Raw genomic sequence first — 16,134 nt, forward strand, 5'->3', positions numbered from 1 at the left:
ATTAGCTCATACCCAGACAATTTGAAACAAAGTGCATATTGCAGTTAATGATCCATACATTCAAATGATATGGTTACCCACAAGTGCTACCGGGTGTGTAATTTTATACATCAGTGATTTCATAAGCGACGTCAACACTGCCGTGAAAATAATGGACCTCCTTCTCTTCTGCCCACTAGTGGAAAGGAAAACGCCGTGATACCTCACGGATGCATTCATATGTATTTATATTCGCGATGAGACGCTGACACTCATTACATTACCATTAGCCCTGTAAAACTCAATGTGAGCGAAAGCGGAAGTATGCTACAGAGTACCATCTTGACTTACCGATGAGTTTCCGCCCACTTCTTCCTCTTACCAATGAGCTGTGCCGGCTCGGATTCCTCCAGGGCCGAGGGAGTTCGCGGGAAACCGGGTATAGTAGGGATGCAGCATACATAACTCGAGAGTTTAACCGCTTTCTTTGTTACAAAACCCGTGTGACATTACCGATCAATTTTAAGCTAATGCCGTTAAAAACGGAGCAGTGACACAGCTTTCTTACCCTCTATGCTAATATCTGGTGCTAGTTAGCGGACTCACATCGTGCATCACGTTGTGCTTCGTACGGCTGAACAGGAAAAAAATACGGCTGAGTAGGAAGAGACAAAGAAGTGCCGCTGTCAGGCACATAAAGGACCTGGTAAAATGAGTCTCTTCAATTTAGACCGGTTCCGTTTTGATGAGAGGGCATGCAGCAAGGACCAGGTTAACGGGTCAAAAAGTCCAGAGTCTGAAAAGGAGAACAAACCAGGTAACCAGCAGCTACATGTAAAGGCTAGCTCTGCATTGCTGATAGCTAGATGTGTTGAAATGCTATCGTTAGCATGACCTGTATCACTTTAACAGCTCAGCATGGCTTCCCCCCGCAGCAGTATTGAGGTAGATATTTAGAAATAATTCTTTCAATCTATAGCTGGCCATTTACACAATCAAATATTACACCTACAGCATAAAAGACAACAATTGTTAAGCCATTTCAGAAATCCTATTAGAGATTTGAGGTGATGTCAGTCTAATCTTCATCTTTTAGCAGCATACAAACACTAAGCTCAGTATTATGATGATGTCTTGTGTACCAGGGTTCACAAGTCAACCATAATTTCAGGATTTGGTCCTTTTCATATCCACCTTCTTTAACTTCAAGTAGTTCCATGCATGTGGTTATGTTCCATGTTTTGCCAAGAAAAACGTAAAAGCAGACATGTGTCATACAATTTGTAGTATCACTGGTCTTCTTCACTGGTATTTTTCCTGCAAACATTAATTTTAATATATCGAATGAAATTTCTTTGTCTGCTGTTAGGAAAACATCTACCAACATGTTTCTGCTGTCTTTTTCCCCCCCAGCTCAGACAAAGCCTGTCAAAGCCCCACCAAAATCCGTCGCCCGAGGAGTTGTTTTTGAGGAAGTCTTTACTATTGATTTAGAGGAGGATGAAGTCATTTCTGAACCAAAAACCAAGATGTCGTTAACAAAAAACTCCAAGTGTGTATATGCTAAAATAACTAGTAATTATTTTTTTCCCCCCAAATGTATGCATTCATTCACTGATCCACTGCATATTTTAGAGTTGTTATCTTTCTTTTATAGCAAGCCTGCTGGTAAAGCATCCCAAATTGTAGTGCTGGATGATACGGATGTGGACGATGATACGGATGTGGACAATGAATTGGATGACAAATTGAACAGACTAATGGAGATGTTTCCTGAGCTGACAAGACTGGATGCGCTGGAGGTGAGTTTCAATAAAAGTTTTGTATCTTTTAGGGATGCCACGATTAGTCAACTAGTCACGATTACGTCGACTATCAAAATCGTTGACGACTGATTTAATAGTCGACCTGTCGTTTGAAGCTTTGTAAGATCACAACAGACGCAGGAATAAGAAGTAGTATTTAAGAGTGTAATAACGGACTGAAACAGAAGATGGCAGCACTGCATGTACAAGGATACCAGCTGCTGTTAAACCCCGAAGAAGAAGAAGTAGCCCTGTCCCAGAATTCATAGCACAACCCAGCTCAGTTTCCAACAATGGCGGCAGCTAGTTAGTTTTAATATTACTCTTATTCTTTCTGGGTCACAAAATAAACATTTAATATATGTTCAGACAAGAATGTAGCTGTGTAAACCTCAAATATCTGCTCAGTTTATCAAGACAGCACTACTTCGGCAGTAACCGATTTACAGCACTAAATCGGTTTGGCTGAGATTAAAGTTAGTTTTTACACAGCTGAATAAATGTCAAGAAGACAACTGATTATCAGAAGTGTGAGATGCTCGAGTATATACTCCGGTGTCCCGTTATATTTTAGATAGCAAGGAGTTTATTAAACTTAGCTGAAACAATCAGCAAATTTCATGAAAATTTAATAAACTACCATCTTGTCTTTATTTTTAGTTAGGACATACCTTAAACACTTAAAGCTGTAAGCTAATGATAGTTATATAAGAGCAGATGCATGCTGGTTCAATTGACCCTGTGCACGAGAAAATGCTAACTTCCTGGTTTGAGACTGGATGTGGGGTTGTACATTTCCGGTAGCTTTACTTTGCGGTCAATCGCTACTGCGAAGATATACTCCAAAATCATGTCCAAAACGGAAAGATCGCGTTAAGTTACAAAGAGCAGAAGGTGGGAACACTCACCACTGTTGTGTCATAAAAAATCTAATGATCAATTTTGACGTTTAAAGAGTTTAGATCGATCAGTTGTTTACATCACTCAACACAAGCAGAACTGCATCACTGCAGCAGAAGACACATCGTCCACATTCAGAAGCACATCTCTGTATAGTGACTGGTCTTATGATTTAAACAGGCAAATGTTCAGCATTCAAACTACAGGGGAAGAATAGTCAAACCAGATGTTTCCCCCGTTATGTCAAGATCAGCTAGTCAAGTACACACATACACAGCATGTTAACAAACCGTGAAAAAAGCCACACAAAAATGAATGATTGCTGGTAACGGTTTTTATACATTAGTATTTACGAAGGGTATGTTGTGACTTACCTTAAAAATTACAGCGGTCCCTCACTATAACACGGTTCACATTTCACCTCGCTGTTTCGCAGATTTTTTAGTGCAAGTTTGCATGCTTATTTTTTTTACGTCACCTTGTGTCCTGCGTCCTGATCGCTGCAGACGATCTCCTCCGTGCCGTCTCTCCTGTACAGTACACAATCGCTGCATCGATCGCTAGCAGTGTGACTCTGAAGTGCAGTACTGTATGTCCACGAAATGTTTTGCACCGTCAAAAAATAAAATTGGCTACTTGATTTCACCTATGGCTGATTATTTTTAGAACATAACACCCACGATAAACGAGGGACAGCTGAGAAATATAACATTTTTAGAGCTGGGCGATATATCGAGTTTTTAAAAAATATCGATATATTTTTATACGAGATATAAGATGTGACAATATCCTTTATATCGATATAGTCTATGTTACGTTATAATTATACTTGTGGAGCCACAAGTTTGCCTCTCTTTCGTCCACTGTAGTCTTTACGCAACGTTACTCGGCCTCGCCTCTCCTTCACTGAACACAACTCCCCCTCCTCCCCCATCGCTTCACCTGCAGGAAGCGACAAGATGGACACGGCAAATCTCCGTTAACGAGTTACTGCGCATCGCCCCGTGCGTGGGGCTGGACGGCGTCAGTGTGTTAGCTAGCTAACCACGCTAACGCCATGCAGCCCAGAGGTGCTGCACGGACTAAAATCCTTTCATTTTTTCAAAAGTTGACAGCGCGCCTTATGTATGAATTCTGGTTGTGCTTGATGGCCGCGAACCGCCGCGAACCGATTTTATGTGGAACACGGCGCTCAGCAATCTGTCAAAAAATGTTTTAGTACGACTTTGGTAAGCTACGGAGCTGCACCGCTTGATGGATTGTCGGAGCATTACGGCTGAGCCTCGCGGAGTGATACGTACTGTGCTTCAACGTAATATTACCCTGTGTATAAGGACCATAAATGGCACCTGTTAAGAGACGTGGTTGCCAAGCGGATTTAAAAACTCCAGGCTGTCAGTCACGCAGTACAAGTTGGGAACAGAGCAGCTGTGAAATCTGTCTTTGTTATTGTGCTCAGCGTCTTTTAGTTTACATTTTGACTGCACAATTGTGATCTTTTTGTTATGCACAAAAACAACATTGTTTTCTTTTATTTATGGAGCATTATTATTTAATAAATGCTCATAATTTAGTTTTGAGTAAATTTTATGTACATCTGCTCTATGTTAATAAAAGTGCCTGTGTGACATCTGGGACACAGCTTTGACTAAGAACTCTCTTTTTGTTCTTACTTTATGGCTTTAAAAAAAATATATCGAGATATATATCTTATATCGCCATCCAGCTAAAAAATATCGAGATATGAATTTTGGGTCATATCGCCCAGCCCTAATTTGAATCCCTTTTCTCTTTTGCTCTGAGGTGCGGGGGAAAAAATATCGACAAGTCGATGAACATCATTTACAGATACAGTATATTGGGTAAATGCCCAAGACATCTATAGAAATGTAAATCGCCGCTTGATTCATTCATTTGCTTAACTTGTTTTGGACCGTAAACCAGGCGCGAATTGGACACCGGAAACAAAGCTCCCCACAGCAGTTTCCGCACCGGAAGTAGCATATGCTAACGTGCACATAGTCAATAAGTTGTACGTGTTACGTCCAATGGATGCATGATCTGATTAGCCGACTAATCGCAAAATTAATTGGTGACTAGTCAACTATCAAAATAATCGTTTGTGGAAGCCCTAGTATCTTTATGCATTAATGCCAGTTGCCAAGTATAAAACATTAGGGGTGAATGGGTTTTTTTGTGCCAATAAGAGCTCAATGGTCTGTCCATTTCAGGCTACATTTTTTTATTTATTTATTTTTTTAGCTAATTCTTTGCTCAGTAAATAATCAGCCCACTAATGTTTACGATTGATTTTCTTTAACCCATGTTCATTTACTTTAGTTAAATTTGTGTGTGGCCTGTAAACTGCTAGCATTGAATATAACTTCTTCATAGAGAATACCTAAAATAAGTTCTATATTTTTTATGTTTGCTTTAGAAATTATTTAGTGTTTAAAAATCAGAACCAGCCTGCTGCCTGGTTTTTCAGCACCCTTCCCAAATGTAATATTTATAATGGTGATTGAAAACTGTATTTATATATTAGCCACTTCAAATGTAGTCACTGTTCATTAGAGATGATCCGTTCGGTTTTCCTTTCAGATCGTTGAAAGTACAAGCACACTGGATGGGGCTGTAGCTGCTTGCCTTTTAAAATATGGTGATAAAGAAGGTAAGTATTTATTTTACTTTTCATATTGAGGTTTATTTTATAACTTAAAGGGAAATCTTTAGTTCTACAAAGAATATACCAAATCTAAACCTATAGAGAGTAAGTAAGAGTAAAAAGAAAAAAAGAAGCAATTATTAGGTGTGAAAAATAATTATTCCAAATATATGAGCATGTTATTGTAAAAATAACATCCTCTTAAAGTGATTAAAGTAGATAGATCTGTTTCTTAATTAGTTAGATTTATTAGGAACACTGTCTGTTTTGTCCTCTCAGGCCCGAGTCAAAGCAGGAAGAGAAAGCAGGATGGAAGCAGCAGCTCTAAAGACAGTGTTGAGATTCAACCTAGCAAGAAGACAAAACCATCAGCGGTAAGCCTTCTAACTGTGTCTTAATAGTTTAAAATGGGAAGAATTGTGCATCTTTGCGACACTAATGGTGACTTCAGTCATGATACAGCATGAAAACAGTGTGCACAGAACACTGGGAATACTTTAATTTTCTTTTAAACAGAACAAAAGCGTGGTTTACAAGAACTGACTCCTGCTTTGTTTTGTTTTTTTGTAAATTAAAATGGTAATTTTATTGCATTTTTTAACGGACAGGCCTCTGATGAGGAAGAAAATGAGGACAAAGTGCCAAGCTGGGAGAAGCAGGCATCTATGGTCAGAAGACTGCAGAAGAAATTTCCTGACCAGGACAAGGAGGTGAGTGAGAGACGTCTTAAATTCACAATGTCGCAATTAACATTTCCACTGATGTAAAAAATATGTTACAAAAACTGTATAAAATGGCCTGCAACACTGCAGTAAAAAGTAAATGTGTCAATGTGCCACTTTAGTTCGGCTGGTGAGAAGGCAACCCTTGCTGTAGTGTCCTGGTTCAATTCCACCCTGGGAATTCCCCTTCTGGCTCTGCCTTCTTTTTTACATGCCACAGTCCTAGAAGGCCAACAAGTAAACTTAAAATATACATACAGTGCTTGACAAATTTATTAGACCATGACCAAGTGTATGGTTTTTACCACAGCTGCCTTCTACAATGGTCTATCCACCAGTATGTACAATGTCTTTAAGTGAAAGTTTTTGTTTAAAACAAGATTTCTAAAATGTTTGTTTTCATCCCCTAATAAATGTATTAAGCACCGTATAAAGGTGGAGAAGATGTAGTTGAACATTTACTGATGAGTTCAAAGAAAATTACATCGACACAAAATAGTAAGAAAAGGAAGTCGGTCAAAATTACAGCTGTTTCTGAAACAATGTTTTGTGTTAGTTTGACGACTGATCCGTAGTCTGTGTGTTGTAGGAGCTGAGGATGGTGCTGCAGGAACATGACTTTAATTTTGAAGATGCTCTGCAGGTTCTACAGATGTTCTCAGACACAGGTGCAAACACAACAGCTGTCATCTGAATATTTTCACTGTTTAACAAGCAGTTTATATGTACTTTCAATTTAATGTTGAAGTGCTTAACTGGTTCTGAAACCTCCGTTTGTTTTCTGATATTAGATAATACAAGTTTCAGCTCGCATGGGTCAGAAGGAAAGGTATCCAGCAAATCAAAGAAGAAAGACGAGTCAAAGAGAGAGCTGAGGCCCCGAAAAGACCAGAAAAATGCTGAAAAGAGGCAAGACCATGTCAGTGAAACGGAGGATGACAGTACAGATGATTCTGAAAATACAATGGACAGTGAAGATGATTCTGACTTGGAAGACAACGAAGACTCCAAAGAGAAAAGTGCCACTCTGTCTTCTTGGATTGTAAGAAAATCTGGTCCAGCGGCTTCATCATCCTCTGCCAACAAAACTACTACCTCTTCCTCGCTGAAGTCCTCTTCCTCTTTATCTGCTGCCCAGACTTTGTCCAGATTTGCCAGTGGAACCAGCATAGCTAAGAAGCAGGCGGCAGAGAGAAAGAGGAAGGCGCGTGCCTCCGATGAACATGTCAGTTCAGAGGGCGAAAACGACTATGAAGACCCAGTAAGCAGCGAGTTTGAGGATTCAGATGATGAGCTGGACTCTAAAGTAGGCTTGACAGAAGTGAAGAGGGAGATTCTTGCATTCTTCCAGGATGCATCACTAGACGAACTGTCACTAATGTCTGGGTGCTCCATTAAAAAGGCACAGAAAATTGTGGAACTGAGACCCTTTAAAAGCTGGAAAAGCTTGGTAAGAGGCCATGTGTTTCTAAACAAGAAGCATGAAACCACAAATAGATTTCCAGCAGATTATTTATGTTAAATAAAACAGTTTGATAGAGTTTTTGTCCAAAGAGGTATAAAAACAAAGGGCTGTATTCACAGTCTGAAATCATCTGACTGAATGCAGCCTTTTGTTTATGCTGTATTGGCTTGTTCTGCAGATAACATGCTCTGTTCAGCACAATAGTTTTATCACAATAGTTTTCTTTTTCTCCACACCTCTATCATCAGAGGGTAAATATGCAAAGATGGATAAGATTTATCAGAATGTGTACAAATAGAGTAGTAATGACTCCTCTCTATATTTAGTCAGATTTATTTGTCATGTTAATTGTTGTTTGATGTTTTTCTCCTCCAGGTTGATGTTCTCAATAAGAACAATGGACTTTCAGAAGACTTGCTGGCGGGCTGCAGAGTCGTCCTCAAGGAGAGGAAGGTTGTCCTGGGGCTGATGAGCAAATGCGAGACGATTTCATCAAAAATGGTCAAACAAGTCACTCAAGTGATGGAGAAAGGGACAGGAACCATGAAACAGCCCACAGTGCTCAACACCCAGTGAGTACAGTGTAATTCTTGAAAACAGTTTGTGAACCATCTTAAATTTCTTAAGTTTTTGTGTAGTATGACCAACATCAGATTCTAATGCAAGGGTTCAAAGTAAATATTCTGAAACGTACTTCTAGAAATTAAAAGAAAACTGTCTCCGAGAGTTCAGGCTGTGTTAAAGAATAATGGGGAAATAATAGTTCAGTGGTGGTAGCATGTGGGCTGTTGTGAGGAGCTTCAGACTATCTGCAGAGAGTGTCTGTTGTCAAATTGGGGCAAGTGTCAAAAATATGTGGTATAGCCGGTCTGTGGGCCGCTCTTACATGTACTGCTATTGGTTCATCTGTCAGCCATGGGGAAGAATGAAGTTACAACATATAAAGAGCTGAAGTGAAACAGTGTTTAAAAAATTAAATGTCTCCACTGATGTCACTGTTTGTACTTTTCATGCTATATTTTTTTAATGGGTTTTTGTTTGCACAATTGTTGAATGTATCTCTATAAAAAGACGAAGGTCAGTTCAAGATATTTGTGCAAACTGTCGATTGTTTCAATAATTTGTAACCAAAAAAATTGAAATTTCGTAATAAAAAAAATCAGTTCTTTATTATAACAAGATTGTTAAAAATGTCTTTACAGAACTTTAAAAAAATATTTTGTAACTTGATAAAGGAGGCTTTCTGTTGTCATTTCAATGTATAAGACAAGCAAATGTGATACAAAAAACAAGCGAGTATGATGTGCAGAGTATTAGAAAGAAATGTCTGAATGTTTTTGCTACTGAGTGAAAGCTGAACGATCTTTAACTTAACTCTCCAATGTTGGAAGGAAAGTGCAGAATTTGCAAACAGTGTAGGAACCAATGTAGGAAGACTGAGGTGATTTGTGACCTCAGAATGAACTTGGCCTTAACTGCTGTTATAACAGCTTTTCATCATTTCTCCATAAATTATGCATGCAGGGTGTGTTTGGGAAAAAAAGACAGACCTAGTTCTTTTTCTCAGTCTGTAATTATTGTTGTTCTTCAGGTTCCAGCTGAAACCCTATCAGCTAATTGGGCTAAAGTGGCTGCTGCTTCTTCATGAACACAAATTGAGCGGTATCCTTGCTGATGAAATGGTGAGGCAATAAGCTTGGGACCTGTTGTTAAATGTTAAATCCGACATAAGTTTGTATAAGTTTGTTTTTTTCTTCCCAAAAAGTATAAATATGGATACTGAATTAAAGCAAATGTGTTGTTTTAGCCTAAAAATGGCAAGAGAGCACTGATTTGTGCAGTTGGTCAACATTTTGTTCTTAATATTGTTGAGAAACAACAGTGTTCAAACATAAGTGTTTGAACACTGTTGCTACTGTTCGTGTCTCATGTCTGATTGTATCGCTTTGTCTCTTTCACTGTCCAACCTGCAGGGTTTAGGGAAAACTATCCAGGCTATAGCATTTCTAGCTCAGCTGTACCAGAATGGTATTGAAGGGCCTCACCTCATCACTGTGCCTTCTTCTACACTGGGTAATGAACTCCACATGTCACGCGCTTTGCCACTTCACTTTATACCGTGTAATCTTTCAGCTTGAATAATAGTCCACATAGATAGATACTTTATTGAAATTATAACTTGAAAATTGAAACAGAACAATATACACACAGATTTTTATCTTCATTAACATTTATGGTACAAACTTCAATATTTCTATCTGAATCTTTTTATTTACATAAAACCTAAAGAAATGACTATTTCTGACCTGTGTTGTTTTCAATTTGTCTTGTAGATAATTGGGTCAGAGAGATGAAACTCTGGTGTCCAGATCTCAAAGTTCTCGTCTATTATGGTAAGGTTATAGTTAATTAAGTGTTGCTAGAAAATTAACTGAAACAGTTTTAGGAACTCGAGGATTTGTGTTCTGTGGAGCATGATGTTCACATGTAAATATGCATAATCTGTGGTGATTGTTAGAAGTTTAGCTGGATGCCACATGTCTGCTGTGTGCACTTGCACAATTAAAAGTTTTTTTTTAAATTGTGCATTTGATTTTTGCTTCAGAATGTTTGTATCTGACCTTGCTTAAAAATCTAATTTCCTCAGTTTGTAAACAAAGCATTGTGTTTGTGTTCCTTTATTCTGTATAGGATCTATAGAAGATCGTCGCTACCTCAAACATGACATCCTGAATGGAGATGTTGACTTCAATGTCATTGTGACCACGTAAGCAAACACAGATCACTCATCATTTTAGCAAACATGCTACCAGGAGATCGAATTAGTGCAGTGAAGAATGAGCTCCTGGAGGAAACGATAGAAACTTTTCACTCATACCTTTGCTTTTATTTCATTTGTTTGTTTCTTTATAGTTATAACTTGGCAATAGGAAACGACAGCGACCGCAGCCTGTTTCGTAAGCTGCGGCTGATATATGCCATTTTTGATGAAGGCCACATGCTGAAGAACATGAACTCTTTGCGCTATCGGCATCTTATGGCTATTAATGTAAGCTGACCTCTGTGTAGTCTTTTTTTTTTTTTTTTTTTAACACCACTGTGGTTTTTCTTTGTTGCGCCTAACGGGGTTCGGTTTCTGTCTGGTTCCCTGTAGGCAGAGCATCGCTTGCTGCTGACAGGAACTCCGTTACAGAACAACCTCTTAGAGCTGATGTCTCTTCTGAACTTCATCATGCCATCTATGTTCTCCAGCTCCACTACCCAGCTCTCAAAAATGTTTTCTATGGTAAGTGTCTGTCAAGTCGATTTTGTTTTGACAGAAGTGGGGTTTTTTGTACTTTTTAAGCACTAAATAACTCCAGAATTACAAGAAAATGCAACTCCTTTCTCTTTCTGTTAAACTGTAGTCGGTCATGTCTTCTCTTATTAAATAAGAATTTGAGTGATTAAAACAGCTCAAATACCAAAACAGGTGCTGCATCAAGGAACAGGGTTTGAAAATAAACTTGAGCCTCTGAAATTAACTGATTATTCATTGTCCCCTGGTTTTCACTTTAATTACAGACAAATGTCATGATCTTTTGTTTCACAGGTTAAAACAGTGCAAGAAGAACATGCAAAATCTGTTTAGTAGTAGCGTGTTCTGTTGTTCTGTCTCCTGACTCAAATTGCTTGTTACATTGCATGTTAGAAATCACATGAAGAGCAGAGTCGTTTCGAGAGGGATCGTATTTCTCAGGCCAAACTCATCATGAAACCTTTCATCCTCCGACGGATCAAGAGCGAGGTCAGTTAATCTGAGAAAGTTGCACATTTGTACTGTACAAGTATTATGAGAATTTCAAGTATTTGGAATGAAAGCCTGCATTACAGCTTTCGTTTTTTTTGCCCAAGATGTGTGAAACTCTTAATAGTAATGAACTTCAAGTAATAATCGAGTTAGAATTAAATAAATATTCATACACTTTCTATGAAAATCCTTCTTGTCTGGAGTTGATCTTATTTAAATGACTATTGGGCTAAAAGATAAGCTTCCAGGAAAAACTAACAAACAGTTTTAATCATACACATTTACAGGGATTATATGTACTAATTAACTAATGGTGCTCCTTTTCCCCCCCCCAAGGTCCTTCAGCAGCTTCCAGCAAAGGAAGAGACTGTGGAGTTCTGCTCAATGAGTGAGAAGCAGCGGGGTCTGTACCAGAACCTCTTTCAAAAACTCAAATCCACCACGAATGGCGAAAGTAAGCCCCACATTAAATGAACTAGGTGGAATTAGAGCTCTTTAGTATAACTCGGGATACTATTTTACAGTAATATAGAACAATGTTTGATTAATAATTCTTGACATGCATCTTCTCTTCAGAGCGAGAGTTGTGTAATGTGATGATGCAGCTGAGGAAGATGGCCAACCACCCTCTGCTTCATAGACAGTACTACACCACTGAAAAACTAAAAGCCATGAGCAAGCTTATGCTCAAGGTGAGGATACTCCCCGACAACCACTGTTTGTGTTCTTTATTGTGTTTTGTTTGTCTTGTTGGCTGAATTATCGATTAGCTCATGCTAAGACAGTGAGCCCTCCGTCCACATTTCCGAAGAATCACTACTATGTTCTGGAGGACTCCTTGTTTTTGCACACAGTGATCACCTAATAAGTCTTTGCTGATAGTGTTCAAGTTCAATGTCACTTTTGGTGGTTTTCAAGGGAATTTGATTCTCATTAGTTCAATACAACCAATGACATGAAAACATCACTTTCTCTGCTTCACACATTACAACAACCTTTGAATCGTGAAGTTATTGACATTCTGGTTTTTCATTCTGTTATCCAGAAACGTCTTCAAGTTGTGATATTTAGCTTGCAGATTTGGCTCACAACACCAAACATTTAGATTTCTTTGTCATCATCATGTTTTTGGATCCTGGTACGCTGTTGACTAGCTGAATGCTGGACTTTGATTTAGTACATTTTCACACGTTTTGGGTCGTCTCTTTTTCTCTCTCCTCAGGAGCCAACACACTATGATGCAGATCCTGTTCTGATACAGGAGGACATGGAGGTGATGTCAGATTTTGAGCTGAATCGTCTGTGCCAGCAGTACTCCACTATCAGCTCCTACCAGCTTGAAAATGATCTCCTGCTTGACTCTGGAAAATTCCACCACCTTACAAAGCTGCTGGCCTCACTTAAAGAGAAGGTAGATAGAAATATACCGAACCATTTCGTTCTACGTTTTTGATTTTTGGAGCACAGGTTTAAGATTTTTTACAGCACAACCTTCCTGTCGTCATACAGGGGGACCGAGTGGTATTATTCAGTCAGTTCACCATGATGCTTGATATTGTGGAAGTGCTGCTGAAACATCTTATGCATCGTTACATCAGACTGGATGGATCCACACCCATAGCGGACAGGTGGGTTTCAAATATTGAAATAAGATCATTGTAGCTAACAAGGCATCAAGCATTTGATGTTATTAGGTCTAAATCTTTTCCTTTAAAATTATTTATTGGACTTCATTCTTGCGGTTCTCAGTCATATAGGTCATGCTTATCTAAGGAGCTTGGAAAGAAAAGCGACTAGACTTCTTTAAACTTCTTTTGAGTCACTTTTTTTCCCCAAGCTCCTTAGATTCTAGTTATATTCTATGTTCTGCAAACCAGTAGAATAAAATTGTAACATGATTTAAATTTAATATCTAAAAGGTCACGTTGTGCACATGTGGATGTCTATACAGACACTTTGACTGGAACTTCAACAACATCAGATATTACATTACAGTAAAGGCACCTTAAATCCTGCAGAAGTGTTTGTTAAAGTTTAAGCTGTTTGAAAAGTTTAGCACATCTGTTATTCTAGCTGTTGCATCAGGTAAAAATGTGTCAAAATGGAACCAATGTCTGTTCAATTCAGCTTGTACCCACCTGTAGCTGTTAAATGGTTTTCTTTCTCCTTCAGGATTGTGTTGATTGATGAGTTCAACACAGACCCTGACATATTTGTGTTCCTGCTGTCAACCCGTGCTGGCGGCCTCGGCATAAACCTGACCTCAGCTAACGTTGTGATTCTACATGACATCGACTGCAATCCCTACAATGACAAACAAGCAGAGGATAGGTGTCACCGTGTGGGCCAGACCAGGTTAGATGGAATCTGTGTACAATCCTAGATATATTTTACCCAACAATGTCTTGTGATTGTGCCTTATCATGTCAGTTACTGGGCAGAAAAGCGTTTTGCAATATCAATGCAGGTTCTGTTGGGAGGAAATTCTGTGGTTAGTATAGTTGCACACATGCAGTGTGTAGTGATGGATCTACTTCTGTGTATCAGAACTGTACAGGTGATTAAGCTGATCAGTAAGGACACTATAGAGGACTGCATCCTGCAACTGGGCAACAAGAAACTAAAGCTGGAGCAGGACATGATCTCATCTGAACAAAGTAAGGAGATATTTAAAGATATGTGCTGTACCTATTTTCACCGAAGGTTTCTCTAGTAGATAAATTCAATTAGATAAATGCATTTGTTTCGGTTTTTAAAATAAACATGAAAAAAATACTCAAAACATAAAAAAACAGTAGTGAGGATTTCATTAAGAAGTTCTAGCCTTTAAGGCCCAAAGTGTGCTTCTGTTCTTTTAAACATGGTCAGCTGCTTTCACAATAAACTCCTGCAAATTTTGTACGAGTACCAAATTTGTCAGAGAGATTATTGCCCCTCACTCACGTCTGTGCTCTGCAAGCAGACACTTTGAATTTTTATTTTAGCAAGTAATACTTACTGGCCATCTGACACTTCTCTTTCTCTGTGTGAGCACCCGAATCGATACTCTATTTTGCTTCTTTCTGTCTTTGAGTGACATTTTTAAACACCACAGCCGCTATCTTTAGCTTATGTGTACGACATATTTTTGTCAGATAAAGGTTGCAAGCCTCTGACTGCAGTGTCTACATCTGTAAATATTTGCTTTTGATTTCTGCTAAAACTCCAGCTGACTTTAAAACTGGGTCCACGTTTTATGGGGTTTTTCTGTTTGGAAAGTGCATGAATTCCAGGAGCAGTTATTGGATTAACCTGATTCTATTGTGGAAAATGTGGGAAATTGATTAACATTATTAGGCAGGTGAAGTGCAAACAATGAGGATTGAGAAGATAATCACAGGAAAATGTAGATATTTTTTGCAGTGTGTACCCTGCCTTTTGTTAACTGGAATAGGGTTAGCTAAGTTGGTTAGGATAATGCAAAAATAATGCTAACAAATGATTTGTCCTTTAGGTGATGAGGGGACCATACCTGAGGATATGGCATCTTTGATCAAAGCCTCACTGGGACTGTGATACACAAATATGTGAAACTTGAAACTGTACAAATGCATTTGTATGGAGTCTCCTGAGATTTCGGGAAGACTTGAGTATTCTGACTGAGCTAACACCATTGTGTCTGTACTTGAGAACTGCTGTAAACCATAAACTGCCATGCAAACACTGAAATCCAATAGATCAGATTTACAGTGTGACATGGCAGCTGTGCCTAAAACAGTTTTTACATACGCACAGTTTTTGCTCTCACTTTGACTACACGACCAGTATAAACTGCATTTTAGCCTCTGCATTTTGTAAGTGTACCAAGCAGTAAAAACTTGAAAAAGTGTGATTTTTAAATCTTTAGTAATAAAAAAGTATTTAAAGTACACTATCACACTGGTCTGACAGAATTAAAGTGTCGTTTAAGTTTAAACATATGCAGTGTTGCACTGCTCCCATTCAGATAAAAGTAACATGGTGGTAAGGAGAATGATGCTTACTTGCCAAACTTTGATACAGGAAATATTTTAAAATCTAGGACTTAAAGAAAAAGGTTCGAGCATGGAGAATGGTGGATATATTTTTACCCGCCGTTCCATACAGTGTTTACGTGTTCAGAGAAATACAGTTCACATAGCAAGTATACTGAAAATGTTGTTCACATTAAATTCCTCTACCATTTCTGATTTAAAATTTGTGGCTGCATCACATGCATATGGACTCTGTCAGTGTTAAGTGTAATGTCTTACATTTCATCCTGTTGTCATCTTCTAATTACATATTTAGGAAAGGCAGACTGCATCAAGCATACAGATATTTTAATTCTTATCCTGGTATGTAAGAAAAAACCTATGGTGCTTGAATTTCTTTCATAGCTGTTTCTACTCCTTTAATTATCGTGCCGAGAGAAGACTTTTCGATTTAAGGAAGCAGCTGCCGCATTCGTGTACTGTATAAGTAGATAATGTGTTGTTATTGTAAAAGTGTTACTGTAAAAGCTTTTACTAAGTCATGTGTATGTTTGTTTGTTTTTTTTAGTTTCTTGTTAAAACTGAATAATAAATATTGGAATAATTGTTTGTGTGGTGTCTATAACAGTGCACCAGTAGAGGGAGCCAATGACAATTTTTTTTAACTATTATTATCAGAGATTACAAAGATCCTCCCAAAGGCCAGAGTTGGTAACGGTCTGTAGTAGTATACATTGCTGAACTATAATTACATTTCCAATTTTTCATTTGGAGAAACTGTAAAGGATTCTTTGATTAATCTAATGAAAGAGTGCC

The 16,134-nt window shown here is 38.4% G+C and overlaps 1 protein-coding gene across 2 annotated transcripts; it reads left to right on the forward strand.

Moving 5' to 3' along the window:
- Positions 1 to 320: 320 nt before the first annotated feature.
- Positions 321 to 15,924, forward strand: smarcad1a (SNF2 related chromatin remodeling ATPase with DExD box 1a). Of its 2 annotated transcripts, XM_085294685.1 has the most exons (24): positions 321 to 796; positions 1,393 to 1,531; positions 1,637 to 1,781; positions 5,286 to 5,355; positions 5,629 to 5,723; positions 5,958 to 6,059; positions 6,661 to 6,739; positions 6,863 to 7,113; positions 7,210 to 7,521; positions 7,912 to 8,108; positions 9,128 to 9,218; positions 9,510 to 9,609; positions 9,870 to 9,929; positions 10,228 to 10,303; positions 10,450 to 10,585; positions 10,691 to 10,822; positions 11,228 to 11,323; positions 11,663 to 11,780; positions 11,903 to 12,018; positions 12,549 to 12,737; positions 12,836 to 12,954; positions 13,499 to 13,681; positions 13,874 to 13,983; positions 14,820 to 15,924. In XM_085294685.1, the coding sequence occupies exons 1-24, from the start codon at positions 691 to 693 to the stop codon at positions 14,879 to 14,881; spliced, it is 3,084 nt and encodes a 1,027-aa protein (XP_085150811.1). In that variant the 5' UTR covers positions 321 to 690; the 3' UTR covers positions 14,882 to 15,924. The 2 variants fall into 2 exon arrangements, with proteins under 2 accessions (XP_085150811.1, XP_085150810.1); XM_085294684.1 differs by having other exon boundaries at positions 322 to 796; positions 6,863 to 7,521.
- Positions 15,925 to 16,134: the final 210 nt, after the last annotated feature.

The sequence above is a fragment of the Mchenga conophoros genome, linkage group LG12 (assembly GCF_057382185.1).
Source record: "Mchenga conophoros isolate Kocher_MC1m ecotype Shallow Benthic linkage group LG12, M_conophoros_male_GT1.1, whole genome shotgun sequence".
NCBI classification, from domain to species: domain Eukaryota; kingdom Metazoa; phylum Chordata; class Actinopteri; order Cichliformes; family Cichlidae; genus Mchenga; species Mchenga conophoros.